This window comes from Typopeltis vanoorti, chromosome 6 (genome assembly GCF_054136105.1).
Source record: "Typopeltis vanoorti isolate ZY-2024b chromosome 6, IOZ_Tvanoo_1.0, whole genome shotgun sequence".
Classification (NCBI taxonomy): domain Eukaryota; kingdom Metazoa; phylum Arthropoda; class Arachnida; order Uropygi; family Thelyphonidae; genus Typopeltis; species Typopeltis vanoorti.
Window position 1 is genome coordinate 37,862,466 of NC_143554.1, and position 14,056 is coordinate 37,876,521.

At 34.2% G+C, this 14,056-nt stretch overlaps 1 protein-coding gene across 3 annotated transcripts in view; it reads left to right on the forward strand.

Moving 5' to 3' along the window:
- LOC150105388 (uncharacterized) overlaps window positions 1-14,056 on the forward strand; it is a 188,972-nt gene that overhangs the window by 43,782 nt on the left and 131,134 nt on the right. For all 3 annotated transcript variants that reach the window (XM_090394125.1, XM_090394124.1, XM_090394123.1), the window contains exon 2: window positions 12,693-12,756. In XM_090394125.1, the coding sequence (XP_090250251.1) occupies window positions 12,693-12,756 (64 nt within the window). The remainder of the gene's footprint in view (window positions 1-12,692; window positions 12,757-14,056) is intronic.

A 14,056-nucleotide genomic window follows, 5' to 3' on the forward strand; every position in this document is an offset into this window, starting at 1 on the left:
TCTCTGGCATATTTCTTCAAAATACATGGTTATATATTATCAAATCCCACAGCCTTATTGATATCAAGTTTGCTCAATTCTGCATATTCCTTTTGCTCGCTTATAGTTGGTTTCTTCTCATCAGCTGCTCTCCATATCACATTCCCAAGGATGAAAGATCTCTATGAACTGGTCATTAAATATCTCAGCTATAACCTCTACAGCAGTTGTTCTTATACCATTTTTCTCCAGTCAATGTCATCTCTCCTTTTTTATTAGCTAACTGCTACTCGTATTTCACTTTTGCTACCCTTACCAACTCTCCCTCCTTGTCTGTTCATTGTAATCCTCATGGAATTGATTATTATCACTCCTCTTATGTTGTGTCCATTATGCATTGCATGCTTAATCTCTTCATTCATCCATTTTACACCTGCCTTATTTAACCTTCTGACCCTTGGAGTACATTTAAACATTGCTTCTACTAGATAGTTCTTGAATATCGCATAAGCATCATTGATCTCCTTTCTACCTAACTCATTCCATTCTATGCCTTCCAGTTGTCTCCTGAGCTTCTAATAATCACCAGCCTTGTAGTTGCACATACATGATTGGTAACCACTTTATGGTCCTTCTTGCCAACTGGAGGGAGATTTGACTCCTCATTTATAACATCCTCTGAGATGATCACATCCGAGATCCTCAGTCCTTGTGTGCCCTCTGTTATATACAGCTTGAAGTAGTTTTTCCTCAAAAACTTACTCATTTTCTTTACTTCTGGTTGTTATCTCGTCTTCCCAGTCTATACTGCCATAATTAAAATTGCCCAGAATGATCACCCTTTTCTTATTTGCTTTGTTAATGATTATACATGTCATTATCATCCATATTACCAGGTCTATAATAACATCTGATTAAGTATTTCATTCTGTTCACCTCTATCTTGCACCATTCTGCTTCACAACTATTACCACTATTTCCCCCCCTTGCATCTCTACCTTATATGGACATAACTCTTTTTTTCTCATTAATAGCACTCTTCCCTCCCTTTTTAGCCTTTCTATCTTCATAAAACACATCATATCCTTCCATCTCTAATCCTGTCAGAATGTCATCCTCATGGTACTAGAAACTATGAAATATGCAAGAACTGTCCAGCAATTGCTGCTATTTCTTTACAGAAAATTGACAATAGCTCTAGAAAAGCAATACTGCAAAATTCAACAGATTGTCAAAGCAGTTCTACAGCCCATGGTCATATCTAGAAGCTCTTTAACGGACTCAACGACAACATGTCATCCTTATCCAACCATGTTTCATTTATTCCAACAATTTTTGAGTGAACAGACTCAATGTAACCATTGCATTTGCCTTGTTTCTTACACTTTTAGCATTTGTATACAAACCTAATGATTCATTCCTGGATCTATGACATGCTTTACTGATACCACATATTAGATGAGACTTCTCCATGTTTAACTCGAGCCATTTTTTTTTTCTCCTTATTCATCTTAGAACTTTTTTCAAATTCAACTGTTTTTCTCTTGTCACAGGTCATCCCCTTCCTTTTGTCTACACATGCATTGAGATGCTCTTGGAGCATTGACCTTTCTCATGCTATGTTCCCATGTTCACCCTGAGTATCCCTGTTTTGTCTTGCACACTTTTCGCTCATTCTCTATACCCATGCTACCCATTTCTTCATTCTACTGCTTATCAAGTCCTCATTCAGATCACACTTTGTGTGCACACACCCTCCTTCCATCAACCTTTAAATATCATAATTTATCTACATAATTGAATGAATCCATATAGCACACCTTGCATTTAATCTAAAACTGAAAGCAAAATTAAATTGCTGCAAAGACAAAGCCACTGCTATCTTTCATTTGTCGTTACTATACTCTGCTCTAAGTTTAGCAATTTCATAAACAGACTTAAACAAGCTTGCATCTTTTACTGCAACTCTTACTCATAAACACACTTATTTACAATTATTCAGAAAAACTTATTTGAAACAGTCTTATTAAAGGATTTGCATAAGAGCCGTCATATTGAGTAAGAGGGAAAGGTTGTTGGGAGAATGAGGATTTAGTTTCCTGGATAGTGGATAGATAATTTAAATATTGCTGATATATCTAATACTTCCTGTTCTCCCTTGATCTTTGGAGTTAGAGAAATTAGTTTGAAATTTTGAATCCTGCTGTTCTGAGTAATTTGTCTATTTGGAAAAACTCCTTAGATAATAAATTTGAATTTATTCAGTGATTTAATATCCAAAAGAGGTTTTCACCTCTTGAATAATATTCAGTCTAATTTTGACTGAAAATGTCTTGGCTTCAGCAAAATATTACCACTTAAAGATTAATGAATGTAAATGAATTTGACAATTATATTGCCAAAATAACTTCTCCGTTTTTTGCTAAAATTTATTTCCTTTTTTAGCTGCTTTGCCAAGTGGTTTATTAGATTCCTATTGGAAGATTAGCTTCTAGAGTTTGATATATCAACCAGCTACTAATGACTTCCTGTATCAAATTTGCATATTGCCTGTAAACACATTTCCACTTATTGTTGTGTTATTTTACCAGATATGAATTTGTGATTATACCAAAATATTGATGGTACTCTGTGTATGGTATTTCCATTTATGGTGAACATGCATAACAAAGAATGTTTTTATTTAAACCTATGCCTGTAAAATGTACTTTCCTTGATTAATAAAGAACTGAAGATTATTGTTGTCCCTCTAGTATTAAAAACATTGCCAAGCATACACTAGTTTAGAAGATTTCTTAATGCAAGTTTTAAAAAAAAAAAAAAAAAAAAATGTTAGTTAGCAGTCAGAGTATAGGATAAAGCTTTTAATGATCAGATCTGGCCACCAATTTAGTCTGATTATACTTTATGCCGGAGACATCTTGCTATGTGATCTGCAAAAAATTATGAAAACAGTTTCCCAGATTTCAGTACACATCTGTTCACCTTTTTGATTTTGTACATATTGCTACTCCCAATACTTACTGAATGTGACATGGTGGTTTGTACCATTCCTCCACTAAAATAGTTATTTTAGTAGAGGAATGGCATCCTCTCCTGTACAACAGTTCTGCAGGAGAGGATTCAGATTGAGACAGAGTAGTGGTCATTTTTTTTTTTTCCCCCATAAGTTTCCAAAACATCATGTATGGTAAGTTGCTACTGAATCTGATAATTTGTTGAACTTTTTCATATTAAATTAGTTAACAAAACATTTCTGAACATCTTGTATTGAACTAAAGAAAAGATGCAAATCTGACCTTGTAGAACATGGAATTAATAAAGCTTTAACCTCTGCATAGAAGCACTTATAATGATTAAATTTTTGAAATTTGAATGTTTCACTATTCGAGAAAAGTGCTGCAGTTAATCTAATTCTCGTGAATAAATCTTCTTGCTGTAAATATCTTTAATACAAAATAGCAGTCAGAGTAGTTGTTGTACTTGTTCTCCAACCAACATGCTGCAGGTTTAAATCCTACTATGGGCATGGCTGTTTTGATTGTCTTTAGGTGGAGATGAATTTCATTGCCTAGTGTGAGACTACTGCCCTGTTCATTGGTGGCCTAAAATGGCTTGAAAAAGTTCCATGTTTGAAGAGAGCAGGATTTCCAGACTTTCAAAAAAAAAAAATAAATAAAAAATACAAATGAATTAAAAAAAAAATAGCAAAAAAAAATCTTTAGCCTCATCTATGGTACAAAATGTACCATAGTAAATTTTACAAATCTTTTCTTGTCGGAAGCAACATAAATTGTGATGAATCAGTGCTGCAATTTCAGCTATGGGTTGTTTCTTCTACAATTAATTACCACTAAATCTCTAAAATTAACTCATTGTGGTTGAGTAAATGCTATGACAACTTGCTGACATTGCATTTCACTGTGTTAAGTCCTTTTCTTTTACCAACCCTCTTCTAAAACCTCTAGGGGTTGCTATTCCTTTTTTCTTAAGAAATATTTGAAAAACTTTTCCTCAGCTGGAAACAAGTTACTAGTCTTATACAGATTGTATTTTTAAATCTTAAATAGGTCAAAAGAACAAACACTTACTTACAATTCTGTTCTTTCATGTATTACGTGTTATTAGTGTCTGATTCAGTGCATATGCTGGCTTCTTATACTTTCATTAGTATAAGAAGTATAACAAATCTGTTAATAACATAAAAACATGTACAGATAGTAGTGTAAAAGTATTGTCTGTTGTTCCTTTATAATATTATGCTTTATTTTACTTTGTTCTCTTTTACTCTTTACCTTAAATTACTACAGGTTACCTAATTTCTAATACCTTGGGAACCTTCAAATTTATTTAATGTTACGACTGCACCACCAAGATTCCCCTCTATATGTATTAAATATAATCAAGATTACCTGCAGAATCTCTAGATCTATCTCAAGCTTTATTGACAGTCGTGGCTACTCTTATTTACCTTTGCTCACAGGTTCGTATTTATTTAGAAACAGTGCATCGGATTAAGGATCAGTGAATACACTTTTTTTTTTCCATAACAAACATTTATTTAACTACGATGCAGTTATATAGTATTTTAAATGAATTGGCTCTTTCTAAAAATCGGAAGCTAAGAATTATAATATCTCAATAATTGTATACACATTAAAACATGCATCAGTAACTATCATACAAAATCTATGTGCTCAACCAATACTAATATGTTCATGCAATATATACTTCAATTAACAAGTTTCTCATATATCTAAATTGTACAAATTAATCTTCAGCCTGTTTAAACTAAAACATATTTGGTCGTTTTATAATTAAAATACAAACTTATTTATTACTGACCATTTGCAAAACAAACTTACATTAGAGCCTACCAGTTTCGCCAGCAAACTGTCTGGCTTTTTCAAGGCGTTTACGGAGACATAAAAACTAGTAAATGCAAATTGAAAGGAACATAAAAAAACGTTTCAAACCAACTAGTAGCTAAGGTTGCACGTTCGCGTGACAGAGAGGACTCATTGTTCTTATTCGTTATCACGCATGTGTGTTTGTTGTAAACGTGTAATGTGACTACTGGCTAGCTGTAGTTCAGATTGATTTAGAGAGAGGATCAGGTTTTTCCACGAACTGTTTAGGATTGCACCCTGATTTCTGTTGAGGTTTACACCGGTTATTAACACTATTGTGGCTTCCTTGAATAAACGATGTCTGTAGTTGTCATCCAGATATGGCATGGAGCTGTTTTGCCACTCTATCGTGTGGTTAGATGTACAGAAATATGTGCTAAGCTGGAAGAGATACTTCTGTTGTGGTTTACATCGCCAACATGTTCTTTTTGTCCGATTTCTAAACTCCGTGAAGTTTGTCCAATGTAGGCAAGACCACAGGAGCAAGGAATGTAATATACTCCTGGGTATTTGTAGAAAGGCACCTTATCTTTTGGGGATCCTAAAACTTGTCTGATGCTGGTGGTTGGTTTGAAGACCACTGATGTTGTAGGCTCTTAGTATTCTGGCTATTTGATAAGTATTTGACTTGATGAAAGGATCACTACAGTGGAAATGTGCTGGGAGCTTGATTCTTCTTGTCTGGGGTTTCACCGTCTAGATATTTTTTGATGTTTTGAGGATATCCATTTTGTGATAATGTGTTGGCTATTAGTGAGAGTTCAGTCTGTGTATCCTCCTCTTCTGATATAAACTTTCTGGCCCTATATTTCAACATGTGGATAATGCTCAGTTTGTGTGTCTTGTGATGGTTTGAAGTATAATGAAGATATCTTCCAGTATCTGTAGGCTTTCTGTAAATAGATAATTTGACACTATTTGATTGTTTCTTTATCAAGATGTCTAAAAAAATGCAGTTGGTTGTTGTTTTCCACTTCCAGAATGAATTTTATCTTGTTTTGTATTGAGTTGATTTTATCCACAAATGATTTTAGGTTTTCTAAGCTGTCTTGCCATATAATGAAGATATTGTCAACATATCTCCACCATGTAGATGGTCTGGGGGAGATTGTGGAGAGAATTTTTCTTTTTCAAGTTTTTCCATGAGAAGGTCTGCACAAAATGGTGACAGTGGGCTTCTAATTGTTGGTATATGGTGTTGTTAACCTTGAAGAAAGTAGATTGAAGGCAGTGTCTAAACATCTGTATGATGTCTAGAGGAAATAGATCTTGGATGATGTTTGTTACCTCTTCTACTGATACAATGGTGAAAAGGGATATGACATCTAGACTGGCTAGCATGTCTATTGGTGCAATTTTGGCTTGGATTGGAGTTTATTTACAGACTATTCTTGATATAGGATTCTGTTGATCTTATTTTATTATTTAATAAGTTTGCAAGATGCTTTGCCAAAAGGTAGGTTGGTGATGATCTTTCATCAACGATTGGACGGAGAGGTATATCCTGTTTATGTATTTTAGGTGTCCCATATAGTCTTGTAGTGATAGGATTTTAGTGTTCTCTTTACTTCTGGCCAAATGTTACAATTTCTGATTAGTTGGTTTGTTTCATTATGATTTTTTATTGTGGGGTCTCTGTCTAGGATCTCATAGGTGGAGTTGTCTGATAGTAATACATTTAACTTATCATAATAATCTTTAGAGTTAAGGATAACTGTAGAATTTCCCTTATCAGCCTTTGTAATAATGATATCTTTTTGTTTTTCTTCAAGTTGAGAATTGCCTTTCTATCATAAGGAGACTTGTTGAGAATAGATTGTTTGACTTTGGCTAGGGTTATCGTACTTCTGAATCTAATAGTGTTGGCTACGTTTTGCGGTAGTAGATATAGGCCTTTTTCAATTCCACACATGAAATCCATTTTAGGAATGTGTTTGGGCATAATCACAAAGTTAAAACCTTTTTTGAGAATATCAGATTCATTTTTTGCGAGACTGTGATTTGACAAATTAAAAATCACTTTGTTGTCAGGGAGGTTCTTTTGTGTCTGATATTTTTTCTTGTGAAGTTCATTGAATTTCCTAATTTGATTGTCCTTATAAAGTTTTTATGTCTCCGTAAATGCCTTGAAAAAGCCAGTTTGCTGGCGAAACTGGTAGGCTCTAATGTAAGTTTGTTTTGTAAATGGTCAGTAATAAATAAGTTTGTATTTTAATTTTCAGCCTCTTAGTTTAGAAGAAACAATCACAATTAAACTTTTTAAGTGTCCCGTGGACTATCAATCTATCTTCCATAATGTTAAACAAATGCATAAAATTTTACTCGCAGTTCTTCTCTGACACATATCTTAACTGGCTCTCTTATCTCTTTACTGGTTCCACTGACTGCTTTTCCATCCTGGGCCTCAACATTTGTGCAGGCTTCTTTCCTTTAGTGGTGTCGCATCATGGACTCCCGGGGCTTCAGGCATGTTACACCGATGCACATGGCAGATTATTTTGCTGGCAAGGCATGTTGGTCTGACTTCTCTTCTCCTTGATATCTCCCGGTGCCCACAGCTTCTTTCCGAACTTCTAATGGACCTGCGTCCGCAATGCTGGATCGAGACACTACGAGAAGAGACTGCCTTCTTTCCTCGTTTCTGCATACCCTGGAGTTTTTCCTGATCCTTTCTTATACTTTTCCTGCTGTCCATGGATTAAGGGTTGAGAACCCCTAATATTCCTGTGCAAAAGGGGATGTGACCTTCAAAGTTGTTGATTACTTCTCTTTCCCACAGAACACACAAAAACAATCTTATTTACCAATCGTGGGACGTCCTCAGATGTTTGCCACCTTTTGTTGCACTGTCCTTGAGACTTGCATTTGGTTAAGCTCGAACACAATTGAAAGCTTTGCATTGTACAAACAAAGTTTCTAAGCTATTTCTTAAAAACCAGAACCACATCAAACGCTGGGCCGCTTTCTAAGGCATTGCCCTTGAATTATACAGTTTTAACATATACGTGCATGGTTTTTCATCAGTCACAAAATTATAATTATAGAGTTAATATATACCTTTTTTTATATACAAAATTCGTAACAAAAATTTACAATCAGTGTTAAATTACAATATCCTTCTTTATACAATATTTGTTACCTATGTAAAAGTCAATGCAAAGTTAAGAAAAAAAAATTCTACTACATCGAATTTTACAGTAGGAAGCAGTATTTCATCGTAGCAGCTGAACACAGGTGATACGGCAACACAATGTGAACTCGGCGACTTTGAGAGAGATGTCGTTGTGGACCATCACATTGGTGGCATGTTTATATGTGCCATTGCTGCTCAACTGGAGCATCTAAAATCAATGGTTGACGAATGTGATCAACAATCTAGATGTTCACTAGGATTGAGATCAGGGCTCTGTGGAGGCCAGTCAAGTGTGATGACATTCGTATCCATGTAGTTACAGCAGCCTCATGATATAGTGTGCTGTCTTGTTGAAAGAGACACTGGTGTTTCTGTAGAAATGCCACAAAGTAGGAAGCATTGCATTATCCAGAATGTTCAGATACCTCTGAGTTCAGTGTTCATGGCACCACAAACAAAGGTCAGAGACAAAACTAGAAAAAATGGACCATGAATTAAATAACTAGGGGTTACACTCTGTTAAGAGACATCTGCATGGTAGGTGTAGTGTGATTCGATGTTCCATAACACAACATTCCATTGTACGTGCTCTTTGTACCACTGAAGACGAAGCCACATGTTGATTTGGGTAATGTGCAGCTTGCATATTGCAGACCATGGAATACCATGTTGTTGAGCCTCAGTTCTGAATGTTTTTGTGCAGATCCATGTTACTGGCTACAAATAAGTGACTCATGTATGTACTTCGGCTGCTGAACCACATATGGTAGTGCTCTTTGCAGTCCAATCACCACAAAATTGGTATTGCCAATGTACATTTCTCAAGCTTTCTTCTGCTGAATGAGATCTGTTCTGTCAGCCTTTATAGCTATTCACATAACGAAGTGAAGTTCAAATATACCGTTTTTTCTCTGTGCTATGCTTCTTAAATTTTTAAAATTACCTAAGTTTTTTTCACATTCAGTTAGATGCTTAGACTTTTGTAATTACTCTCCCTCATGAGAAGCTGCAAAGATCATACACCGCTTAACTTGAAAGTTTCACAAATATGGCAGTTACTTTTTGTCTTCAAGAATATTTAGCTGTATTTTGGTTGTCAGTATTCTAATATAAAATTATAATAAATTTTCTTTCATTGCTATATGTAACCAGCTCCATTTCCACTAAGCTTTGGCTGTTATATATGGTGCATCTGTGGAAGACAATTTAGAAACTTCATTGGAGGCTGGAGAGTTTGTGAGAAAGGGTCATCAGTTAGTCAAACTGCCCTCTTCTGAACATCATAGAGTTAGTTTTGTTTTTAAAAATTTTAATGCAACTAGGATATAAAAACATGCCATGTTTTGTAAATCTGTTCTAGTTTCTACAGATCATTTTATTCTCATCTGCCTTATCAATATTTATGAACCTTTTTTTAAAATCTTAAATATTATTGGTATTTGGGCAGTACTACTTATGCAGTGGTTAGTATCTTCCAGTTCAAATTAAATCTGACTAGATACTTCTAGTCCATTCTGAGTTTTTTTTTTCCCTTTTTCTCTTAAAATATGGATGAAATTTATTGTCTGTTCATCTATATTAATGTTCAAAATACTTGTCTTTACAAACATTTACTCATTTCTGAACTGTTTTCATCAAGTATAAATTTCATTTCACTAGAATGAACTGTCTTATTCTTAGTATGAAACATCTCCTCCCGAAGAGTCTTTGGACTTGTTGCTTAACAGTACTCTACTTCAACCAGTTGCTGTCTGCACTTATGCAGGATAGAAAACCAGAGGATTTAAAAAAACCTGCAATCTCTGATATCAGCTAACTTGTCTTCATTTGAGAAAAAGCTAAAATAAAAATTGCTCTCATCATGAATTGTATTTAAATCTTTTCCAATCAAATGCTGCAGTATTCCATTGTTTTTCCAGTTGTGCCATGGAAGTACTTGCTTGATAGTTTGTTTTCATCCTTTTATCTATATGTAGACATTTTTACACCTGGGTAAAATGAGGATGAAAACAAATTTCTGCCCATTGCTGCAAAAAAGTCATTTGATATAATGATTATTAAATTGTTTTCTCATTTTATTAATTTCACCTTTCTTTGTACTTGTCATATTACTAGCTTTAGTCTTGTTGCACCTATAGTTACATCAGTACTGTAAGTGGGCTAATAAGGGTTTGAATAATTTAGGAATGCTGTGTAGAGGTTTCTTGATCTACTTCAGGCTTCCAGTAAGTGGTGACCACATGCTGGGAAACCAATTACCACAAATGGACTTTCATAAACATTCAAGCTTGTAGCAAGATTTAAATCCAGGGCTTTGTTGGTTATAGAATAAACTATTTGGCTAACACTAAGCCTGCATTGCTAGACATCATTATTTCCTAAATCTGAATCTTTAATAAATTCCCATAATTGGAACATCCTTTCTTTTAAACTAATAACCGTAACCATCAAAAACACCCTCATTATTCTGTTTGTTGTATACCTCTTATCTCTGATCATCTGTTCTATCCCTCTTATGGTGGCTTCTGTCACAGTCTCAACAAATCTGTTGATGAAACCTGTCTTCATGAGGAGTTTAACATCCCTGCATAAATTTCTGGACCCGTTATGAGCTGTTACATATGATGCACTTCTTGCCATAAACAGAATACATCTTTTTATGGATGTCCTTTGCTTGGAAGTCTTTATGCCCATAAATGACAGCATGCTGTTCAGTTTCCATTTTAGACTGCTGAAAATAGCTACAGAACATGCATGCATGCATGCATGCATGATAGTATACCTGTATCTTCTAGAGCAGTGCTTCCCAAACTCATGAATGTGAAGGAACCCTTTGGAAAAATTTAAATATTTCACGGCCCCCATCAAAAAAAAAAAACAAAAAAAAACATCGTAATACAGACATATTATTATAATATTTATTGTATTTATATTCAAGATTTTGCATTTAAGCTTTTTGTGCTTCTTATCAATACCTTTTTTTGAAATGAAACTTATATGAATAAGCATATATTTATTAAGTATCCAAATGCGTAGGAAGCAAAATTTGTGAACTAACACCAATGTGTGATTTTTTTTCCATTAAAATATAAAAAATAACAAAAAAATAATAAAAATTAAATACTAAACAAACACTTAATAACCACAGTAATAAGTTTTAATAAACAAAAAGTAAATATTTCACCAAATATTGGAAATATATATTTAATTTAATTTATATTCTAGTGTACGTTGTGAATTCCTTAAGTTAATTAATAATTCATCCTAAGTATATTAGGACATCGTCAGTACATTTAATTCAAACAATACTAGGAATACATTACAGTTAGGGTATGATTACTGTGGTTATATGTGTTTGTTTAGTCATGAATTCTCCACAGGTTGTCCCCCCCCCCCAACAAAACTTATTTTGTTGGGGGGGGACAACCTGTGGAGCATGCCCACCCCCCAGGGGGCTGCAGCCCACAGTTTGGGAAGCACTGTTCTATAGGTACTGTCATCATCCCAAACTGCGCTGCCAATATGATGACTTGAGTTTGCAGTTCATGTCGGAAAACTGCTCAACTTTTGAAACAAAATGCATTTAAGTTTAACATTTATATTGATTCTTTTTAATTCTTCTAAAAACTAGATAGATTTTGTATCATGAATCATCTTTAAAAAAAATATCAACAAATATCATTAAGCTTTTGTTTTCTGTGAAACATGACTGGACTAATAACTTCACATCAATTCCCAATAACCTCTGATGCAAAGTACACATCCTTTCGGGTGTGTAATGCTACGCATTATATAATAAAATATATAACAAAATAAGGCTTCTCTGTCATTCAGAAGAGTTCATACCAGCTCATTTTCATTAAGAGGATTCCAGTAATGCAGATGTTTAGTAATAGATTATTATTTTAAATACTGACCAGGATGAGATTAAATGAACACCATTGCTTTAACAGGTTGATATTCAGATTTCTGATGATAACCTATATGATCAGTAGCTAATAATCAGCATAACTAGCTGGCTTCAACTATTTGCATTGACTTGTCATATCTCTGGCATCAAAAGAGCGAAATACATTAATATTTCCAAGAGAAACTAGTTCTGCATGTTGCAGAATTTATCAAGCTATTAGAAACATTTTCTGAAAACACATCTGATTATTAAGTATATTTTACGTAATTTTTTTTTTCTTTTCACCCATGTTTTACCTTGGCTTCCCGATGTGTTGTCAGAAAAACTTTTCCTCACGAATGTTGTTTTTATCAAGGGGATAGGGAGTTGATCCTAGATGGTTTTTGGCACCAGCACAATAGAAATGTTTTAATTTGGCACCAGCACAATAGAAATGTTTTAAAGGAAAGGAGTGGCTTGTATTGTGATGTTGTAATTACTCATTGTTATGAACCACCTCTCACGTGAAATTGATATTCTGCTTTACGATATAGTCTTGTGTAATATTTTGTCTGTTAGTGCTGCATAGCAAGTAAAATGGCAAAACATTTTAAAATCTGAGGATTTTAAGCTTCTGATAATGATATTTAGTACTATATATATTTTTTTTAATGCATTTCTTATTTGTGGTATGTAAGCGGGGGGGGGGAGTATATATTGACAAATAAGTTTTATTTTTGATAATGCTTATATAGATTAACTGAACACTTTATACTTACAGCATCTAGAGTTCAAGGTACTGTGAAGTGGTTCAATGTCAAGAATGGCTATGGCTTCATTAATAGGTAATTCTCCTTTACCAAATCATGTTAAATTGAATTTCTAATTTTAAAAAAATGCAAAATAGATAATTGTGTAAAATAGTTTTAGTGAATTCATACTCACTAGGACAGAATACTAATATTTCAATGTTAATGACATTCACATATACATAGCCCACCATCCATTTTTACAAGCTGCTCCTTTGTTTCCCAAGAGTTCACTAAGATTGACTATTCTGTATTTTCACTGCACTTTAAGAGAATCAATACATAGCGCATACTTTTTTTTTTTGCAACTATAGTTTCTTTGATCTACCATGTGATTCTTAGTTCTGTCTTTGATATAAACTGGATTGTCAGGTATTATCATACTTTATTTATTTCTTTTTCACCCATCTTTTATCTTATCTTAATCAGTTTGCACGTGAAGTATCTTCATGAGTAAGCTAATTGTATTTATAGTTGATGTCATATATAGAATTATGCATTGAATCCCATAACAATGCATACATCCCTCCCTTAACTGGGGGGTGGGGTGGGGAATGTGTAATACCATACATGCCTTGTTAAGGGAGTGTCGAGTGACATTGCCATAATGTACATTATGGTAAGTTACAATCCAGACTAGTTTAGACTTTTCTTGTGGTAGGAGCTAAACCTGTCTAGATGCAGACTTCAAATTGGTGTTGGTCATTTCTCTTAGCACAGTGGTGTGTTACCATGTTATTACTATGCTTTGGAATTAAGAACCTTGTAGCAAGTTTTTTTTTTTTTTTTCTTGATTGAAAAGTGTATTACTAAATGAGAAATTTTGTCCTGCTGAAACCAGTGGATAAAAATCAAAACTGGCCTGGATAGTGACACTACCACAATGTCGTCCTTCTCTGAAGGAAGGTTGTGCTGTCCTTCATTTGTCATATACTTTCCAGTCTTCCCTTCCCCCTCTACCCCAATTGCTATAACTGTAAAATCCAGTATATATTAATATGAGCTATCATTTTGCTGATATATGAAAATCCATCATAACACTAATTATGGGTATAGACCATATTGGTCTGTTCCAGTCTCATTATCCATCCAGTATCCTTTTTTGAGGTCTACTTTGCCTTCTCTTTCCAATTGGCTTATATTTTAGTATTTGTTCAGGATATCGGGGTTTACATGTTCTATCCATTTTGCAAATCCTATTTCATTAAAATATTGCTCAATATTTATATTGGTCTATCCCAAATGACGACCACAATAAAAGCATCTTGAAGACATTGTCTGAGTAATAAGCTATATATTAAACAAGTGCTTCAGCTTTGGAGTTGCCTTAGGTAAG